The sequence below is a fragment of the Monodelphis domestica genome, chromosome 3, assembly GCF_027887165.1.
Source record: "Monodelphis domestica isolate mMonDom1 chromosome 3, mMonDom1.pri, whole genome shotgun sequence".
Taxonomy (NCBI): domain Eukaryota; kingdom Metazoa; phylum Chordata; class Mammalia; order Didelphimorphia; family Didelphidae; genus Monodelphis; species Monodelphis domestica.
In genome coordinates this window covers 78,176,862-78,199,350 of record NC_077229.1, presented here as the reverse complement: position 1 = coordinate 78,199,350, position 22,489 = coordinate 78,176,862, and the positions used below count along the sequence as shown (strand labels likewise).

The following is a 22,489-nucleotide window of genomic DNA, read 5'->3' as shown; positions in this document are numbered from 1 at the left end:
CAGTCAATCAGAGGAAATAGCTGTTGGGGCTGCGTAGATTTTTCAGTGTGAAAAGGTATGGGGCAGAGAAAACTTGTAACCTAAGCTATCTTCTGTGGCCTATTAAAGTCCAGAGTCAAAAGTGGAGTCTAGAGAGTAATAAAGAAGTAGCTGTTTGGCTTGAGTACTTTCCTTAAAATGGAGGTCCAGAGAGGAATCTGCCAATCAGAAGGGGCTGTAGAGAAGAGGATAAGAATATACGTGCAATGGGAGAAATCCAAGGGAGGAGGGAAGTTCCAGGGTGTATGTGTGGACCCAGTACCATATCTACCTACCCAGGTCTTCTGATTCCTTGTCCAATATTCTTGCCATCCATTAAACCATCCTAATTTCTTTTCTACAGCACTGGATATCTGCCATGTACAAATACTTTATTAGACCTGAAGGGGATAGGGACTGCTATGCAAATGAATAAAATACAGTAGTTCTTGCCCTCATAATACTTAGGGTTTGTTTCCTATGCATTCTGAATATATATTAAAATGCATTATTCATTAAACATTACTGTCTATTCTTCACAAGTCATTATATTGGGTATTGATATTTAATAATTAATACAGTAAATAAGGCATACAATTGACCAAAATCCAGAGGTTTTTTGTTTGTTTGTTGGGGGGGGGGGAGCGTACATTTATTTAATTCGGCATTCTGAGGGCCAGGCGCTATGGGAAAGACCAGGATTAAACATGGCATGGTTCTTCCCCTCAGTAGAATTGGTATTAGTGATGCAACACATACACAAACATAAATCAGTATTGTGTGTATGGAATGCTGATTCTGGAGTTTTGAAGTCCAAATCCTGCTTCTGGCACTGTGAGTCATCTTTTCTTCATCTGTTAGATGAGGAGCCTTTAACATCCCTTCCTGCTCTAGAACTCTGATCTCATGAGCCTATAATGTAATAAAGAACATGTTACACGAATGAGAATTAAATGCTCTATGCAAAGTCCAATGAGAACCCTCTCATTTTTGATGGGAGGAAACAGAAAATAGAAGGCATTTGAGCTAGGTATAGAAAGATTTGATAATATAAGAGCAAATGTATGTAGGTGGCAGACCTCAGGGGCCTGTACAGGGGCCAGGCCGCCAGTTTGTCTGGAGCAGAGAATGTTCAATATTAATAAAAAAGTATTTAGTGTTTACTGTGTATCAGGAACTGTTCTGAGTGCTAGGATTCAAAGAAAGGTTAAAAATAGTCCCAGTTATTAAGGAGCTTACATTCTAATGAGGAAGACAACATGCAAATAGGTACATGTAAAGATATATACAGAGCAGATGGGAAGTAATTTCAGCAGAAAGCATTAATTATTTAGGAGTTAATGGGACAGGATAAAAGGCGCACTTGTACAAGGTAGGATTTGAAGGAAGTAAAGGAAAGTTAGAGGTGGAAGTGTGATGGGGGATTAATAATCCCAGATGTGAGGGGCAGCCCCAATGAAAAGACAGATAGGAGCTGGAGTATCATGTGTGAAGAATAGCAAGAAGGCCTTTGCAGTGGGATCATAGAGTATTTGAAAGGGAAAGTAAAGTAAGAATATTGAAAATAGACAGGAAATAGGTTATAAAGAGCTTTAAATAGATGGAGGATTTAAAATTTGATCTTCAAGGTGATAGGGAACCATTGGAATTTATCAAGTTGGTGGGGTGGTAACATAAGAGCTGTGTTTTAGGAAATTTTTAGAAGTTTAGTGGGAAGACAGATTGAAGTAGGAAGAGACTTGAGGTCAGTCAGAAGGTTATTGCTTGGATCTTAGTGTGAGATAAGTGGTACAAGGTGGTGGCTATGTGAGTTGAGAGAAGGGGACTTATAGGAGATGGCAAGCCAGAAACAAAACTTGTGAACATATGTTGGCTATGTGGAGTGAATGTGAGAGAGGAATGGGGGATGACTGAGGTTGTGAGCATGAGTGATTAGGAGAAGTATACTCTACAGTAATAGGAGAGTTGGGAAGAAGAGATGATTTTTGGGAAAAGATCTTAAGAGTTCAATTTTAGTCATATTTCATTTGAAGATACCTTTGGGACATTCAGTTCAAGATATCCAGAAGCAGTTGATGTGAGATTTAATCTTATGAGAAAGTTTACGGTTAGATACATGAATCAGGGGAATATCTGCATTTACATATTATATTAGATATCTGCATAGATAATAAATGAATCCATGGACACTGATGAGAGATCACCAAGGGAAATAGTTTGGAGAGAGAAGAGAAGGTGACCTGGGACAGATCTTTGGGTGACACTTTGGATTATGGGAATGACCAGAATGAAAATACTGCAGAGGAGCCTGAGCAGTGGTCAGACAGATAGGAAAAGAAGTAGGAGAGAGCAGCTAGTATCTAGGAAAAGAGGGTGATGAGCAGTGTCATGTTACAGAAAGTTAAAAGGTGAGGATTGAGAATAGACTACTTGTCATTTAAGAGATCAATTAGTAACTTTGTAAAGGGGGAAGCTAGGTACTCAGCCAGATGGTCCTGGGTTCAAGTCTGGCCTTAGACACTTCATAGCTGTATGACCCTGGGGCAACTCATTTAACCCCCATTGCCTTGCCTTTACAGCTCTTCTACCTTGGAACCAATATAGTATTGATTCTAAGATGGAAGTTGAGTTTAAAAAAGATTAAAATGATTATTAGTAACTTTAGAAAGAGCAATTTCAGTTGAATAAAACCAGAAGCCAAGTTGTAGATGATTTAGAAGAGTAAGTATTTAGTGTTTATGATTTTCTTAAAGGTTTTAGGTGAGAAGGGGAAGAGAGAGATGAGATGTTAGCTTAAGAAGAACATTTTGAAAAATGAGGCTTGTTTGGTAGGCAGCCAGGAAAGAGCCATATGGAGAGATTGAAGATGAGAGTAGGGATAATGGTGGTTCAGTATGCTGGAAAATGAAATCAAATGTTTATGTAAAAGGGTTGGTCATGGCAAGGGGAAGGACTATCTCTATTTCAGACCTCAGTGAATATAGAGATATGAGGGGAAGATTTCTGACTAATGTGAGAAGAGTTTGGAAAAGATACAGCTCTTGCGAATGGCTTCAGTTTTTTGGTAAAGTATAAGTTGAGATGCTCAGTAGAGAGGATGGAGGGCTGTGGGATGCTTGAAGAGAAATGAACTCTTTTGGGGAATGGGAGAGTGAATTGATTAGGGGGAAGTAGAATGATTCCTTAACAGAAGTAGAAGAGATTTAAAAAGAGATGGCAAAAATATAGAAAACTATACAAGAACAATCATCACCACTAACCCTGATGATGTGATTACTGACCTAGAGTCATACATCCCTGAAAAAGAAGTCAAGTGGTGGACCTTAGGAAATTAACAAGGGCTAGTAGAGGTAATGAAATTCCAGCTAAGGTATTTAAAATTCCTAGATGTTGTTAAAGTGCTACATTCAGTAGGCCAGCAAATTTGGAAAACTCAATAGTGGCCAGACATTGGAAAAGATAAGCTTATGTCCCAATCCTAAAGAAGGGCAGTGCCAAAGAATGTTCAAATTACTGAACAATTACATTCATTCACATACCAGCAAGGTTATGGTTAAAATTCTGCAGGCTCGGCTTCTGCAGTATATGAACCAAGAATTATCAGAAGTATAGTCTGATATTCAAAATAGGCAAAGGAACTGGAGACCAAATTGCCACCATTTACTGGATTACACAGAAAGCCAGGGAATTCCAGAAAAATAATGTACTTCTGCTGACACTAAAACTTGACTGTGGATCACAACAAAATGAGGCAAGTCCTCAAAGTGATGGGAATACCGGATTATTGTACTTCCTATATGCGGCCCAAGAAGCAACAGTTAGAATCAAACATGGGACAACTGATTGTCTTAAGATTGGGAAAAGGGAGTATGCCAATACTGTATAAATTTTCACCTAATATTTATTTAACTTTCATGCAAAAACATGAAATGCTGGGCTGGATAAATCCAAAAGTGGAATTATGGTCACCAGGAGAAATATCAATAATCTCAGACATACAGAGTGTGATAAAGGATGAAAAGGTTTTATCACAAGAGTGAATCTACTCTAATGGTGTCAACTCTGATGGCAGAAATTGAAAAATTAAGAAGCCTCTGACAAAAGTGAAAGAGAAGAGTGTAAAAGAAGGTTTGAAGCTTAAAGTTAAAAACAACCAAGCTCATGGCAATTGGTCCCATCACTTCCTGGCAAATAGAGGGAGAAGAAATGGAAGTAGTGTCAAATTTTCTATTGCTGAACCCAAAGATCTCTGCAGACAGTGACCTCAGCCATATAGAGCTCCTTGGAATGAAAGCTATGGCAAACCTGGGCAACATAATTTAAAAAAAAAAGAGACATCATTTTGCTGACAAAGGTCCACATAGTCAAACCTATGTTTTTCCAGTAGTAATTATGGCTTTAAGGAAAGCTGGGCACAGCAGAATCTATGCTTTTGAAGACTTTTGAGAGTGGTAGTCAGCAAGGAGATATTAGTAAATACTTAAAGAACTCAATTCTTACTACTCATTGGAGGGATAAATACTGAAACTGAAGCTTATATATGCTTTGATCACATAATGAATATAAGCTTGTACAGACTTGGGACATAATGGAGGATAGAAGGACCTGGTTTGCTATGTCTGTGGAATCAGGAAGATTTGGACACAAACAGCAACAAAGAATAATTCATTTGCTCCGATAAGGACTCAATAAGCTTTTAGGCTGGAAAAAGATGAGGATCCTTACTTTGTGTAGAGGGTACTTAAAAAACTGCCAAGAGAATTTGAACTTTATTTGGATGCAGTAGGGGTCCTTCACTAAGCATTACCAAATTTAACTCTTTTTTTTCTCTCCCTCAGATATTTCCAGAACATTTTTACCTAATCTTTCCTTTGTCTCTTTCATCCCCTATCTTATATTATTGTGTGTGCTGATATCTTTGCCCAGTAGAATATAAATTCCTTGAGGAAATTTTTCATTTTTGCCTTTGTATTTCCCATTGCTAGCACAGTATCTTTCATCTAGTAAGAATTTTATACATGTATAAATTGAGTTGAATTAAACTTTTCCCAGCTACCACTGCTCACTAAACTACAATGGGTCTTACTTACCTTTCTTCTACTTAGTGCTGTAATAGTGTTAAAGATGATGCAATTCCTCATGCAGCCTCCCCTGCTTGAAGTACCAAATGGCCCAGTGCTGCTTTGGCAGCTTGAATAGAAGCTTTGACACAGTATAGATGAGATTCTGCTGGTGTCAGCTTAAAAAAAAACAAACAAAAACCCATTACTTTCTTTGTTAATTCTAAAAAAGAAGAGCAGCAAGGGCTAGGCAACCAAAGGATTAAATGATTAGGAAATGTACAAAATTCCTTCTATTTGGTAAGACAAGCTTTTACAAAACAATAGCTAGCATTTATATAGTGCTGCAAGAAGGGTAGAAAAGTATTTTCTATACCTCATCCCTGTAAGATAGGTACTGTGACTGTTGTTATTCCCATTTTCCAGATTAGGAAACTGAGCTTCATCAAAATTTGTGACTTGCGCATGGTCACACAACTAGCATATATCAAAAGCAGGATTTGATCCCAGGTACCTTGTGAATTTCAAGTTCTGTAGTTTCTACTCTGCCTCTACTTTTTTTAAACCCTTACCTTCTGTCTTGGAGTCAATACTGTGTATTAGCTCCAAGGCAGAAGAGTGGTAAGGGCTAGGCAATGGGGGTCAAGTGACTTGCCCAGGGTCACACGGCTGGGAAGTGGCTGAAGGCCAGATTTGAACCTAGGACCTCCCATCTCTAGGCCTAGCTCAATCCACTGAGTTACCCAGCTGCCCCCTCTGCCTCTACTTCTTAAAAAAAAAAAAAAGATATTAATATGGCTTAATAAAATTTAGTCTTCAGTTTTTTAAAAATAAGTTTTTATCGAAGTCTTTTTTTTTATATATCCCCAGCATTTCCATGAGTAACTCCCTCCTCTTTCCATATTACAAATACAGTTTTTTAAAACAAAAAGGGGGGGAAATCAACAAAATTGACCAATACATTGAAAAAGTCTGAAAATATTTGTAATGCACCATGCTTATGTACCCTCTCACCTTTGCAAAGGATGAGATGGGAGTATTTTATCTCTTCCAAGCCATCCTTGTCCTTTGTAATTTTGCAACATTTTTTTGGTAGTCTCTGTTTGCATTATTGTATCAGCCACTCTGTATATTGTTTTCTTTTCTCAGCTTCATTCTTCATCAACTTAGATCTTTCCCTCTTTGTTCATCATATTTGACCTTTCTTTAAAGGGCAGTAATATTCCATTATATTCCTGTACTAACACTATTTTTTTTAGCCATTTCCTAATCTTAGTCTCAGATTATAATACGTTCCCCTTTTAGTATCAGCAAGTAGTTTGTAGAGTTCCCGGAGAAATGCAGGAATTGTCTTGTTGAACACAGATTCCACAGAACAGACTAAAGTTGTCTTTCAGAAAGCATATTTTTATTCAGAGGAATAAAATACTAAGAGTAATAACTATTATATAGCACTTTATAGTTTACATAATGCTTTATTTGATATACTCACCCTAATATGTGGGTAATATGGTGGCACAAAATACAAATAGATAGAAGCCCTGGAGCCAGGAAGATTTGAATTCAAATTTGGCCTCCGTTTCTTTTTAGTTATGTGTAGCCTAGTTTATAAAAAGGGGATCATAGAAGCATCCCCCTCCCAGGATTGTTGTGAAGATTAACCTCCCTCAGTTTAGGGGATTTAAATGATTTACCCATGATTACATACCTGGTATAGTACAAGAGCTAGGATTTGCTTCCAAGTCTTTTGACTCTAAATTCAGTGGTGGTGGTTGTTTTTTTTTTCTTTTTCACGCATCATAATTACCCCTGAAGAAATACTACTAAGCATCCTATTATAGTACAGAAAGCACTGGACTTAATGTATAGAATTTCAGAGCTAGAAGGGAATTTAGGAGATCATCTAGTTCTTCTATAATATTCCCCCCTTTCTATAAGGATATTGAGGTAAAGTGACTTGTTCCAAATTAAACTGGTAATGGCAAAAAACCCCTTTACTAAAATTTAGGTTTCCTGATATCCACTTAGCCCATGGTGATCTATCCAATATATTAAGAGTCCAGGTACTTGGCCCAGCTTTTTAACTTACTGCTGGTGTTGCTTAACCTCTGTGGGGTCTTCCATTTTCCCATCTGTAAAGGATATTACAGTTCCTTCTTTCCCACCACATAGCATCGTTTTGTTTACAGAGCACTGTATGAATGTAAGCAACTATTCATTCAATTTGATAGGTGACTGTTAAGTTCTTAATATGTACAAGTACAAGCCACTGTTAAACCTACGTACAAGACAAAAAAACCAAGAGTCTGCTTTTAAGGAATTTATAATCTGGTAGAAACAATGTATAAATTGAGAATTAAATAAAAGATAATTAAGTAGAAGAGAGCAGACTTAACTGGGAGACTCAGGGAAGGCATCACAAAGTGATATCTAAGTCAACTTTTGAAGTTAAAGATTTTGGGAAGTGGAAATGAGGTTATAGTATTCTTTAGGTTCCAGGGATGGCTTGTATGAATGGACACAGAGAAGGGATAACATAAAAATCCATATGAGATTGCTTACCATCTCAAGTGGGGTGGTAGAGAGGGAGGGAGAAAATTCGGGACTCAATAGTCTTTGAAAAATGTTGAAACTTTATATGTAATTGGGGGAAAATAAAATTTAAAATGCTTAAAAAAAAAAAAGATGTTCAGTTCCTAGGACCTAGTCAGTTGCTGAACTGGAATAGTCTTTTTTTTTTAACCCTTACCTTCCACCTTAAAATTAATACAGTGTATTGGTTCCAAGGCAGATGAGTGGTAAGGGCTAAGCAACGGGAATTAAGTGACTTGCCCAGGGTCACACAGTTAGGAAGTGTCTGAGGCCAGATTTGAACCTGGGCCCTCCTGTCTCTAGGCCTGGCTCTCAATCCACTGAGCTATCCAGTTGCCCCCTAGAGTATAGACTTTTTAAAGGACAGTAACATGAAGTAAGTCTAGGAAAGTAGGTTGGGCTCAGACTATCAAGAGCCTTAAATAGGAAATTAAGAAATTTATATTTTATCCTATATGTAGTGCAGAGTTGCTGAAGATAGACACATCATGGTCAGGACTGTGTGTTAAGATTATTGTGACAACTCTCTCTGAAAGATGGATTATGGAGAGGGTAGAACCTGGAGTTATGGAGAACATTAAGGAAACTATTAGAATAGCTCAAGTTAGAAGTGTTGGGGATAGTCATATGGGTGGTAAGATGAAAGATGCCAGCACTGTTGGATGTTAGAATTAGAAACCCTAAGACTTAGCAACTGATTGTTTATGGGTGTGAGAGAAAGGAAGAAGTCAAAAGATACCTGAATTAAGAGCTTGATTCAAGGACATAATGGTGGTGAACATCTATTTGAAGAGAAATTGGAAGATTTGAATGAGGAAGATCATTTATTGTATTTTTAAAATGCTGATAATGTCTAAGTAGAGATGTCTAGGAAGCAGTTGGAAATGCAGGACTGGAGTCAAGAGTAAGACTATTGCTAGGAATATAGATTTGGGAATCAGTCACTTGCATGGAAATAATATTTGGGAGGCAGCTAGATGGTCCAGTGGATTAAGAACTAGGCCTAGAGATAGAAGGCCCTGGGTTAAAATTGGGTCTCATTCACTTCTTAGTTACGACTGGGCAAATCACTTAACCCCTATAGAGGCTTTACTACTCTTCTGTCTTGGAACCAATACACAGTAATGATTCTAAGATGGAATGGTAAGGGTTTGGAAGGGGGTGGGGGAAGTAATATTTGAGCCTGTGAGAGCCAATGAAATCATGACTGTAAAAGATGGTCCAGGATTCCTCAAACTTAGTGGCTAAGAGGTAGATGAGGCTTCATAAAGGAAGGGGGAAAACCAGTGATCAGCTCCTGCTATGTGCCAGACACTGTGCTAAATGCTTTTCTTTTTTTCTTTTTTAAACTAGTATCTTCTGTCCAAAGTAGAAGACTGATTAGAGCTAGGCAATGGGGCTTGAGTAATTTGCTCAATGTCACCCAGCTAGGTCAGATTTGAATCTAGGACCTACCATCTTCAGGCCTTGTTGTATCCACTGAGCCACTTGGCCGCCTGGGTTAAGTGCTTTTCAAATATTTTCTCATTTAATCTTCTCAACAACCCTGCAAAGCAGATACTAAATAGCTAAAACCCCCATTTATTTTATAGTTCTTATCCAGGATTATACAGTTACTGCCTGATGCAGGATTTGAACTCTGCTCTTCCTAACTGCTAGCACAGTTGCTCTCTATCCACTGTATATCACCTACCTTCCTGTGCCCTTTGAAAAAGATGTCAGAGAATCTGATGAGCATTTTTTAAGTACCTACTATGTGCTAAATGCTGGAAGAAAAATAAAAATAGCCCTTGTCCTAAAAGTTTCCCACCTATTCTATATGTATATTGTATGTGCCAGTTTATGTCATCAGTACAGAAGGGATATGAGAGTGACCATTGTTAGTAGTGATAGACCTGTGGCTGAGAATTTTCCTTGACACTTTGAAGAAAGAGATTTTGAAGTTTTTAATTTTGAAGCTATATCTCAATTTTTTTCAGAAATCTTAGTTTAGATTAAGGTATGTGCCACTTCTCTGAAACATGCCAGAGAATATACCATGTTGTGGTGAAAATCACCTTTAAAGGTTGTTAAAATATTAATTTATGGTTGCCAGGGAAATCAGCTATGTAATTCCCTAAATGAAACACTCAAGTTAGAATGGAGTTTATGGTGGTTTAATCACAACGGGAGTAAGAAAAGGGAGAGGGAGAGAAGGAGAGAGGAAGAAAGGGAAAGAGGTTAACTCAAGCTTCTGATAGAGTCAGAGGGAGTTTTTAGGCCTGAAAGGCCAAGGTAAAGAAGGGAATCAGTCCTTGACTCACGTGACCTATCTGAAAGAAGCTGTCTGTGGGCCTCCTCTCTGCTCAAGCTCCTTGAAGGAACAGCCTCTCATCCTGTCCACAGGAAGTGAGCAAGTTCCAGAGGCGGTTCCCTGCCTCACTTCTTGTGCCTCACAAGTGCCAATGGTGGCTCTAGCTTGACCTAGGACTGCCCAGAGGTCTGTCCTTTTTTGCACATGTCTGTTGAGGGCCATATTCTCAAATAATTAAATCTTGAGCTTTTTGTTGCAGCTCTTCCTAATCTCTACCTGAGTAGGGTGGAGATTGCAGTTTCCAAGACCTGATTCTGTTATTCCAAGTATCTCCATTGTCATTGATCAGGAAATAGCTAAATCCCATCCTCCAAAGAATAGTCTGAACAGGGTGGAGTAGTTTTGAAATTCACAACCAGAAATGAAAGAGAACATGCAAGAGTTTTAGCAATCTCATCATTTTTTTCATTAATAGTTTTACAATTTAATCTAATTCACAGATCTTGAAAATCACAAGATCCCCCCTTCAGAGCCTTAAAGATGGAGGACAAGAAACGCCTTGCTTATTCCATCATCCAATTTCTTCATGACCAGCTCCATCATGGATGCCTCTCTCCTGATGCCCAGGAGAGTTTGGAAGGTAAGTATTAGTACCTTTCTTCCTTCTTTCCCCCCAGGGTTTCCAGGGTGCTTTAAAAAAAGAGTTTAAGAGCATTTAATGATTTTACATGGATTGACTATCTCAGCTGGAGATCACTTTTGTGCCAATATCTCACAATAATTTAGCTTTAAAACTTTAAAACTGAATTGTACTATTTCAGTGACACCTTGAGCAGTGAAATGATTTTGAGGACAAGAAGACTGTAATCACGCAGAGCTGGACAATAGTCTTAAGTAGCTATTAAAACTCCCTCATTTTATGGAGGAGGAAATAGGCCCAGAGATAGAGGTAGTAACTTGTTTAAGGTCAGACAGATTAATCCATAACAGAATTAGGATTCACATTCAGGGCCTTGTGACTCCAAATCCAGCACTCTTTCTACTACACTATGTTACTTTTTGTTTTCAAATTTCAACCAAAAAAATCCCTACCAAGTTGATTATAATATAGTTTCTTCTCCCCACTATTCTGTGGACACAATTAAGGAATTGTGAGCTAAGAGTTAAGGAGTAGAGAATAACAAGCTGAAAAAGAGATGACAATTAAAAAAAAGAAAAAGAAAGGAGATGGCAGTGTAGTTTGTTTTTCTGAAGACCAGTCTCCCTACTTGGTAGTCAGGAAACAAAAGAATTTCTTCTCTTCTTTCTCCCCCCCCCCCCCCCCCCCTCTTATTAGGATATGGAGTACACAAGATTGATTAGAACACAGGACTGATAGATTTGTAATTTTTCAACTTGACCTGCTTTTATGGACTTAATTTTTTTAAATTTAAATTTAAATTTTTATATTATATTATTTTATATTAAACTAAAATTTAATTTTAATAATGTTTTATTAAATTTTTAACAGAATATTTAGTTAGAGAGACTTGCTGTAAAAATTTTCATAGTTTATAATTGCTGTGTTTTTTCTTCATCTTATTTTTTCCCATTTATCCTTCTTTCTCTCCCTCTATCCTGTCCCTCTGAAATGTTTTGTTTCCGACCACCAGTCTATCTTCCTTTCTGCTCCCCACTGTCCCTATCCCTTTCCCTTATTACTTCCCTATAGGGTAAAATATATTTCTATATCTGAGTGATGTTATTCCCCCTTTGAGCTACAAAATTGAACTGTTTACATTAAAAAAAAATAGCAGTGATGTAAACTTTGGAGATCTGATTGACTGCTTCTGAGGTGGAATAAGTTGCTATAGTACTTTTTAATATTATATTTTTCTCCTCAATTACATATAAAAATAACTTTTAACCTTTGGGGCTTTTTTCCCTTAAAATTTTTTTTTTGAGCCAAATCCTCTCTCTCCCTTTCTCTCTCCCTTTTCCTCTCTCTGAGATGGCAAACAATCTGATACAAATTTTACATGTATAATAATGTAAGACATTTTCCCATATTAGTCATTTTGTGGAAGAGAATATGAACCAAAAAAAAATTAATAAAGTGAAATATATGTTTCCATCTGTATTCAGACTCCATTAGTTTTTGCTTTGGAGTCAGATGGCATTTTTCATCATGAGTCGTTGGGGATTGTCTTGAATTGTTGTATTGCTAAGACTAGCTAAGTCATTCACAGTTTATCATTGGGGACAGTATTGCTGTTACTGTGTACAAAGGTTCTGCTCACTTCACTCTGCATCAGTTCATGTAGGTCTTTCCAAGTTTTTTTGAAAGCATCTTTCTTTTCATTTTATAGTACTATAGTTATTCATTATAATCATATACCATAATTTGTTCAACCATGCCCCAGTTGATGGATAGCCCCTCATTTTCCCATTCTTTGCTACCACAAAAAGTTACTATAAATATTTGTGTACATATAGGCCCTTTTCCTTTATTTTTAGTCTCTAGGATACAGATCTATTAGTGGTATTGCTGGATGTGGGGGGTATGCAGAGTTTCATAACACTAGGAGTATAGTTCCAAATTGCTCTATAGCATGTTTGGATCATTTCACAACTCCAGCAGAGCATTAATGTCCCAATTTTCCCACATCCCCGCCAACATTTATCATTTTCCTTTTCTGTCCTTTTCCTTTTCTGTATTAGTCAATCTGAAAGGTGTGAAGGGTGGTACCTCAGAGTTGTTTTAATTTGCATTTCTCTAATCCATATTGATTTAGAGCATTTATTCATATGACTATGGATAGATTTGATTTCTTGACTATCAATTGGGGAATGACTTATTCTTATAAATCTGACTATTCTCTATATATTTGAGAAATAAGGCCTTTATCAGAGAGACTCGCTGTAAAAATTTTCATAGTTTATAATTGCTGTGTTTTTTCTTCATCTTATTTTTTCCCATTTATCCTTCTCTTTCACTCCCTATATCCTGTCCCTCTAAAATGTTTTGTTCCCGACCACTGGGAACCTACCTTCCTTTCTGCTCCCCACTATCCCTTTCTCTTATTACTTCCTTATAGGGTAAAATATATTTCTATATCTGAGTGATAATGTTATTCTTCCTTTGAACCAGTTCCAATGAGAGTAAGGGTCCAGTGTTTTCTTCCACTTCCATCTTCCCCTCCACTGTATAAGTTATTTTATATAAGATAATTTGCCCTGTTCAACCTCTCCATTTTCCCTTCTTCCAGTGTATCTCTTTTCTTACTCCTTAACTTAATTTTTTAGATATCATCCCATCATAGTCAGCTCACACTCATGCCCTCTATGTATACTCCTCCTAAGTGCCCTAATAATAAACTTCTTAGGAGTTACAGATATCTTCCCAGTAGGAATGTAAATAGTTTAACCATATTAAATCCCTAATGATTTTTCTTTCTTGTTTGCCTTTTTATACTTCTCTTGAGTCTTGTGTTTTAAAGTCAGATTTTCTATTCAGCTATGATCTTTTCATCAGGAATATACTTATAAGTCCTCTTCATTAAATATTCATTTCTTTTGTCGATTATCCTAGGTTGTAATCCTAGCTCCTTTGCCTTCTGAAAGATCATATTCCAAGCCCTCTGATTCTTTAATGTAGAAGCTGCTAATTATTAATAATAGAAAAATTTACAAACATATTAAATAGTTCTAGCCATGCTTGAATCCCTCTGATGTACTTTAACCTAAAGGGTAGGTCTAAATATTCACCCTTTTCTGGTGCTGTAAAATGATGGAAAAAGCCCTGAGCTCATAGTCATAGGACCTTGATTGAAAGCAAACTTTTTCAGTCACTCTCCTTCCCTTTATCCTATTTTTCTCCTCTAATATAGGGAGTGGGGATAGTAGATGATGTCAAAAGTCCCTTCAGCTTTTAAGTCTTAAGCTCCTAAATAAAAGCCAAGAGGCAGGGACTTAGATGAAATCTGACTTTGTAATTGACTTGTTAAATATATCACATCAAGATTTTTTTTGGAAACCTGGCAGAAGGGGAGAGATTCATTTCTTCATGTCAGATCAGAAGTTGTCCTATTCCCAAAATAACCTGGTCACACTGTGCTCCTAAATGTCTTATTTTACTACATGGTGATCTGAGGATGTCAATAAAATGAATTTTTTGCTGGTTCATCCAGGAAAACCTGGGTGACTCAAAATTAAATTTAGCATTTTTCACTATTATGAATGCATATAATTCTGTTTCAATATATGGGTCTGGTAGAAATGAACTGCTGAGATAAGTTGCAAGCAGGGAGAAATATTTTAAATAATCAAGCAGAATATAGCAGTGCTTGGTATGTACATGTTAAAAATAGTATTGATCCTAACTCTTATACTGTCTAGAAAAATAAAGCTTCAGGATGGCTCTTAGTAAGTATTTTGAAGCTTAAAAGTATTAACCCTATTTCTTCCAGTTGCGATCCAGTGCCTGGAGACAGCTTTTGGTGTGACTGTTGAAGATCGAGATCTTGCTGTATCACAGACTCTGCCGCAAATATTTGAAGCTGCTACAGGAAAAGTGAGCATAATGGACATTTCTAAAGTAGAAATTTAGTTTCATCATTTCATGATTTTTAATAAATTCATATTATTTATTTTATTTATTTATTTTTGCAACTATTACTTTCTACAACTCTTAAGACAGAAGATTGAGGGCTCAGCATGTGGAGTTAAGTGACTTGGCAAGGGTCACACAGCTAAGAAGTTTCTGAGACCAGATTTGAACCCAGGTTCACCCTACTTCAGGCTTGACACTCTATCCACTGAACCACTTAACTGCTCTTAACTTGAAATTTACATGATATTTTCAATTTGAAATGTGTTTCTTCCTTCTTAGATCCATTTGAAGATAAAGGAGGCTAAATTCTGGCTGGATTTAATAGGGAAAAATAAATTGGGTGGGGGAAAACAAAAGTGCTTGTTTGTTAATGTATTCTCTGAAATTATTTGTTTTTCTTCTCATGATAGAAAGAAATGCCCTACATCCGAAGGAATTCTGAGCCCATTCCCCCCTCTGATGAAGATACAGCTGAAGCTGAGAGACTCAAGACTGAAGGTAAAGAAAAAAGACTCACATCTACTTTACCAGTTCACATTTTGTTTTTTCCACCATAAAATAAAGAGCAACTGTAGTGAGTGACAGATTTATCTGTGATAGCCACGGACCATGTTAGTGTTTGTATAGTGGGCATAAGAAGGAGGCAGGCAGTGTTCTTGACCCCCATGCCAAATTATTCTTATTTATACAGATATCTGATCTTCATTTGGCATGCACTTTATTATGTATAGAGAATCCTGAGAACTGGGAGAAATAGAAAACTTATGTAGGGTCCAAAGGTCATTGCCCTCACTGAATGTATAATTTGGCCTTCAGGGGTGGGGATGGTATGGGGTGGAGTGGTATTAAGAGAAACATAGACATATGTTATTGTGTACTGTAGTTAAAGTGCCTTAGGGTGTGGGAATTCCAAGTCTGCTATATGAAGTTATATGGGAATCATGGAAAATTTCATAGAAATATATTTGGATTGGGCTCTAATTAAAAAAATTTTTTTAACACTCTTATGTTCTATCTTAGAATTGATTCTAAGTATCAGTTCCAAGCTAGAAGAGCAGTAAGGGCTTGGTAGTTAGGATTAAATGACTTGCCCAGGGTCACACAGCTAGGAAATGTTTGAAGCCAGATTTTAACCCACCCCCCATCCTTGTGTTAAGATTAAAATTTAGGGGATACTGAAGCAGGTAGAAATTAGTTTTTCTCTGCAAGGAGTATTATATTTTTAGAGGTTTATTGAAGATTAAGGATTAAAGAAAATACAGGATAAGAAAGCACGTGTCTAGGCCCAGGGGCCTAGACAACCTCACCTACATTATCAAAAGAGCCGCGTCTGCTTGCAAGCGGAAACAGGAAAGAAGCCCGCAAAAGCCTTTCTAATCAGGTCAAAATACCCCTTCTCGATCTCGACCCAGGTGAGAATTCAATGATATTACAAAGCATTCTGGGGAAGTGGAGCAAGGACTTCTGGGGATTGAAGTCCTGGAATCCAGTCTCCATTTTTACACTTGTCTTCACATCTGGCTCTCTCTACACTGAGCCATCTAACTACTAAGTTGGGCTTTAAAGGATATTTTGGAATTTATGTAATGAACATGTGGAGGGGTGGCATTTCAGGGCACAGAACAAGGAAAGACCTGTAAGTTGGAAAGTATGGTGTGTTGAAGTAGAAAGCAATCTATATGGCATAGAGTGTGTGAATGGGCAGTAACTTCAGACAAAGCCGAAAATTAGGATAATGTCAGATTGTAGAACCATGAATACCAGAATAAGAAGTTTGAACTTTATTTGATGGACAGCATTTGTTGTTTAGTTGTTTTTCAGTTATGTCTGATTCTTCATGACTCCATTTGGGGTTTTCTTGGCCAAGATATTAGAGTAGTTTGCCATTGCCTTTTCCAGCTAATTTTACAGATGAGGAAACTGAGGTAAACAGGGTTAAGTGACTTTCCCAGGGTTACCCAGCCTAGTAAGAATCCAAGACTAGATTTGAACTGAGGGAAATGAGCACTCCTGACTCCAGCACTCTGTCCCTTATGCCACTAGCTGCCCCTGATAGATAAAAATAGTTACTTAACCAGAGTGACATGACATTGATTTATAAACTAAATTATTCTAAATGCAGAAAGTAGGATGTAGTAGAGTTGACAAAACCTATAAGGCACCTTTTATATTAGGAGGGGGATGGGTATGAAATGTTAAGATCTTGGAACTGATTGTGAGAGGTGAGAGAAAAGAACAAAATCAAAGGTAGTCCCAAAGTCATGATCATGGGAGCCTAGACAAATGGTGGTATATACACAGATGGAAATAACAATCAAAAGGAAGTTTTAGAGAAGAGAAAAGAGGCTTGGTTTTGGACATGTTAACTTTGAGGTGCAGGTAAAACATTTGAATAAAAGTCTTCTATACACAGTTGAAGATTTATGGGTATGAAATTTTGCAGAGCAGTTATGTGTTTGGGAGTCTTCTGTATGGAAATTGCCATGTAAGAGAGAAATGAAGATGGGTCCTTGGGACACCCATGGTAAGGGATCATGTTAAGTCTACTGAAGACCATTTGGTTTGGGAGGCTCTGAAAGAAAGTGTGAGAGAGAAGTATCCATTTGCATACCAAACTGAAGAACTACAAAGCCATTGTGCTGACTTGTATGCCTATGAAACCTAGACAGTCCACTACCACTTGAATTGTCTCAGGAAGGTCCTGAAGATTACCTGGCAAGACAAGGAACTGAACATGGAGATCCGCTATGGAACTGAAGTGCCAAGCATTCAGACTGTTGAAGAAATAGCACAACTCTGATGGGCTAGCCAACATGGTTTTATTGCCAAATTTACATTTATGTAAAATGCTATTTTCCAGAGAACTTGCATATGGTAAGCACCCATATGGTGATCAGAAAAAGCAGTATAAGGACACTCTCAAGGTATCTCTGAATTTAGTTTTGCCTATGAGACATGGCTGACTCAAGACTATCCAGTATGTTGTGCCCTCTTCAAAGGAGGTGTTCTCTATGAGTAAAACAGAATCATAGAAGCACAAAGGAAACACAAACTGGGCAAATCCAGAGCCACTTCCACCTAAATGTTCTAACAAACCACTTATGCCCAATTGGTGGTAGTGCCTTCTGACCTTGTATTGTTCTGATCAGCCACAATCAAACATGCCAATAACGTAGGGATGTCATTGATATTTGAAAATGAAGGCTGAACCATGTCAAGAAAAATATGGATCCTCATAATTTGGGGCCTGTAAAATTTAAAATTAAATCTCAAATGATAAAATATTATATTTTAGGAGGTTTATTAAATGATTATTAGAAATCAAGGAATAAAGAGGATACAAAATAAAGACCACATGCCCATGGCTGATTTGCCATTTCAAAATCCCCACTCACCACCATCACCACACTGGCTGTACGCCAAAGAACTGAGCAGGACTCCCCACTGAATATTTATTCCCTGTCTACAGGAAGTACGTAATGACAGAAAATCAATGGGTTCCCGAGAAATGTAATTCTTTTTTTAGGGTAACAGATTTTCAATTATACAGGCCCCAACCTAGTGTTATTATTTGTTTACAAGTTTATTACTTACTATTTCTCTCCTTTAAACTTTAATGGGACTAACATCACTTACCATCCTATCCTTGCTTTCTTTTGTGGAAGGTGCCACTCCCCTAACTTGATGTCTTTTTAAAATTTCTAGTACTTAAGATTTAACTCAGATTCCACCTTTTCTCTGTAGGCCTTATCTGATCCCCAACCATAAATGATCTTCCCTTACGTTTGAATTACTATAGCACTTAGTTCATGGACTCTTTTTTTTTTTAGGTTCAATTTAATTATTTTTTCACAATTAAGACATTTTCTCTCCTATTCCATCTTCCCCCAATTGAATAACAGAAAGAAAAAAACTATAAAACCCTCCTAACAAACAAACAAATATATATATATATATGTATATATATATATATACACACACACATAGTCAAGCAAGACATTTCTTGATATTATCTAAAAAAATACATCTTAATTCTAAATTTTGAGTCCTTCACTTGTGTCAGGAGGTAGATAGGATACTTCATCTCTAGTCTTCCGGAATCATGGTTTTTCATTTCATTGATTGAAGTTCTGAAAATTTTCAAAGTTATTTCTAATATTGTCCTCTTATAAATTGTTCTGGTCCTGTTCACTCTACATTATTTCTACTGCTCTTCCCAATTCTCTATAACTGATCAAATGAGATAATATTTGTAAAGCACTTAGCACAGTGCATGGAGCACAGTACACCCTTATAATAAATGATGCTTATTCTTTCTCTTCCCTTTTTCCTGTCTGTTTTGTCATTTCTTAATGGCACAATAATTTTTCATACATATAGCACTTTGCAAACCTTAAAGTACTTACATAAATACTAATTATTTTATTTTTATTTTTATTTTTTAAACCCTTACCTTCCATCTTAGAATCAATACTATGAATTGGTTCAAAGACAGAGGAGCAGTAAGGGCTAGGTAATGGGGGTTAAGTGACTTGTCCAGGGTCACACAGCTAGTGTCTGAGACCAGATTTGAACCTAGGATCTCCCGTCTCAAGGCTTGGCTCTCAATTTACTGAGCTACCTAGCTAACCTCAATGCTAGCTGTTTTAGACTGTAATTTATTTAACTCTTCCTCGATAAGTGGGTATCTCCTTAGTTCCTAGCTTTTTGCTGCCACAAAATGAGCTGCTCTCAATATTTTTGAAGATGTAGATTCTTTTCCCCTCCTCCTTGATTTCTTTGGAAATAGAATATGCCTAGTTCTGAATTGCTTTACAGAATGGTCAGGACAATTCATAGCTACATCAGAAAGGCATTAGTGTGCCTGTTTTCCTGTCTCCCCCCCCCCCCCCCCCCCCCACCCACCCACCCCCACACACACTTTTTCATTCTTTGTCATATTTATTAATCTGCTGGATGTGAAATGGAACCGAAGAAATTACTTTTGTTTGCATTTCTCTAGTAATCTGAAATATTTTTCATTTGTTATTAATAGCTTAGATTTCTTCTTTTGGAAACTCCCTGTTCTTATCCATTGATCATTATCTATTAGAGAATGGCATTTAGTCTCAAAATTTGAGATATTTCCTTCTCTGCTTTGGATATATTAGTCTTTTATGAGAAAAAAAATTGCATACATATTGTTTGTACAAAAACTTTTAAATTTTATACATTAGAATTTATACATTTTATCTAATGTGTGAACCATTTTATTCCATTTGATTTTGAATTCTTCCCTCCTCCATAGCCCAGAAAGGTAATTTCTTCTTTGCTCCTCTCATTTCTTTGTTATATCATCTTTTTTGTCTAAGACATATCCATTTGGAGTTTATCTTGTTATATGGTGTGAGATGCTAGTTCATACCTGGAACAGCTGGTGGTACAATGTATAGGGCAGTGGGCAAATAAGGCCTCGGATACCTGCTAGCTGTATGACCCTGACTATGTCACTTGAACTCTATTTGCTTCAGTTCCTTCATTTATAAAATGAGAATAATAATAGAACCTACCTCTGAGAGTTGTTTTGAGAATAAAATGAGATAATAATTGTAAAGCACTTTGCATAGTGCCTGGGACATAGAAATTCATGTATAATTTTAGTTGTTGTTGACTTTAGGAGATGGCATTTCTGAAGAAAAGCAAGATTTGCATATTAGCAAATATCCCATATGACTTTCACCTTTGACCCAATATGACTTTTTTTTGGCCATTCTAAAACACTTTATCTAATAGTATGTATTTTTCTGGGTTTCTGTCTCATTTCCCCTGTTATAACATAAGCTCCTTGAGAATACAGACCATGTCCTATCTAACTGCATCTTCCCCAGGACTATGTGTGCCATAAGTGTTGAATAAGTGAATTTAATTTAGAGATGCAAAGTAACAATTGAAAACTTTTCACTAAAACATGACTCAGCTAATGAAGAATAAAAATGTTATCTAAAAATAATAAATCTAAGTAATAAAAAAATGAAGAATAAAAATGCCATCGAAAACACTCGGTTCATTATGTCCTACATATAATGTTTATATATTTTCTTTGCCTTTAGGAAATGAACAAATGAAAATAGAAAATTTTGAAGCAGCAGTGTCTTTCTATGGAAAAGCAATTGAATTAAATCCAGCCAATGCAGTGTATTTTTGCAACAGGTACTGACTACATTGTCAACTAGAATTGGGGCAGAAAGAAGCACATGTTTTGCATTCTGGTTAAAACAGTGAACTTTGTTGTAATTCCAAAAGACCAAAAATAATTATCACATATATACTTTCACTTATCTCATTTGAGCCTCCTAACTTAATGATGAGGTAAGTTATGTTAGATTACAGGTGGAGAAAAGGAAAACTTTTCTGGGAAATAGTGACTCGGTTTATTTTACTTTTATATCTCCATCACCTAAACACATAACTTTACACATAGGTTTGGATTAAGTAATTTGGTCACAATCTTATAGCTAATTAAAATCAGAACTAGGATTTAACCTGAGTCACACACAATGTTAGAAATGGAAAAAAACCTTAGAGATCATCTTAGTCCATTACCATTAGTTTACTGATGAGGAACCTATGGTCCAGGGAGAGTGAATATACTTGGCCATGGTCACAAAGGAAGGAGTAGAGGGAGGACTTTTGAATAGAGATCTTCTGACTAAAAATATGAATTTCTTTGTTACATAGATATTGGTAATACACCATGCCAAAGACATGTGCTTAATACTTTAGCTTTGTAGTTAGTTGTCTTTTAGAATAACAGTAATATTGATCAAACTGAGTATTTTAAAGAAGATGTTAGTAATTCTGTCATAATTAATAATGGGGGTATAGTAATAATCTTAAATTTTGAGTTTTGGTGTTTTATAAAGTTTCTAATGTAAGAATTCTTAACTTTTGTGTGTCCTAGTCCCTATGCTAGGCAGCATGGTGACTTCTTTGTGTCTCTTCTCAGAATCATATTTTTGAATACATAAAATAGAATACATTTAATTACAAAGGAAGCCAATTATATTAAAATACAGTTATCAAAATATTTTTTAAAAATCAATCCATGGACCCTGTGTTAAGAACGCCTATTGTAGAGGGAGGAGCATCATATAGTAGTAGCCTGGTAATTAGTTCTGTTACCAAATGCAGATAACAATAACTATCTTACTTTTCACTCTGGGACTTTGATTCCACTAAGATGGGTTTGATAACTCTGCGTTTGATGGAATGGGAGCAGATGTGGCAATGTTCAGTGCTTATGTTCTCATGAGATCAGCCAGTTGAGGCTCTCTAGATTCAGACAGGGACTCTTCAAGCCTACTAGGGTCAGATAAACAAAAAGGGTCTGGAATCCAGACTGAGAACCTAGGGTACAAAGGAGTAAGTACAGTTCATCCAACAAATTCAGGAGCTCAGTTCAAAGATTTTGGATAGAGTAATAGCTCCAAATCTTGAATATTGACAATAGAGTCAATTAGGTGGCATAGTGCATAGAGTGCTGATTTTAGGGTTGGGGAAACTTTTTGAGTTCACCTCCTGTCTCAGATACTTATTATGAACTATGTGTCCTTGGGCAAGGCCCTTAACCTCATTCACTATCAATTTCTTCATCTCTAAAATGGTGATCATTTATTTCCTTATTGGGTTGTTGTGAAGATTAAGTCAGATAATTTATTAAATGCTTTCAAACTGTAAAGCAAGTTGGAGATGAGGGCAGGGCAGAATACTTCATTCAGAGGTTTCCCATTCCATGTTTCTTGTTAACAAATATTATAGCTCAGCCCTCCTCATTTCATACTTCGACATCTCCGATTATTCACATCTCATGTTTCTCTTTTGGGGTATAGCTTTAATAAAACTCATTCAGATTTACCAAAATAGTTCTCTGCACTTTCAAAGCATATTTCCTTCAAC

General features: G+C 36.7%; 1 protein-coding gene across 11 annotated transcripts in view; it reads left to right on the top strand.

Annotated features, from left to right (window-relative positions):
* The window catches only part of SGTA (small glutamine rich tetratricopeptide repeat co-chaperone alpha), a 47,206-nt gene that overhangs the window by 10,651 nt on the left and 14,066 nt on the right, over positions 1-22,489 (top strand). For all 11 annotated transcript variants that reach the window (XM_056822232.1, XM_056822231.1, XM_056822229.1 and 8 more), the window contains 4 exons: positions 10,464-10,603; positions 14,412-14,515; positions 14,965-15,052; positions 20,644-20,743. In XM_056822232.1, the coding sequence (XP_056678210.1) occupies positions 10,504-10,603; positions 14,412-14,515; positions 14,965-15,052; positions 20,644-20,743 (392 nt within the window). In that variant the 5' untranslated portion in view covers positions 10,464-10,503. The remainder of the gene's footprint in view (positions 1-10,463; positions 10,604-14,411; positions 14,516-14,964; positions 15,053-20,643; positions 20,744-22,489) is intronic.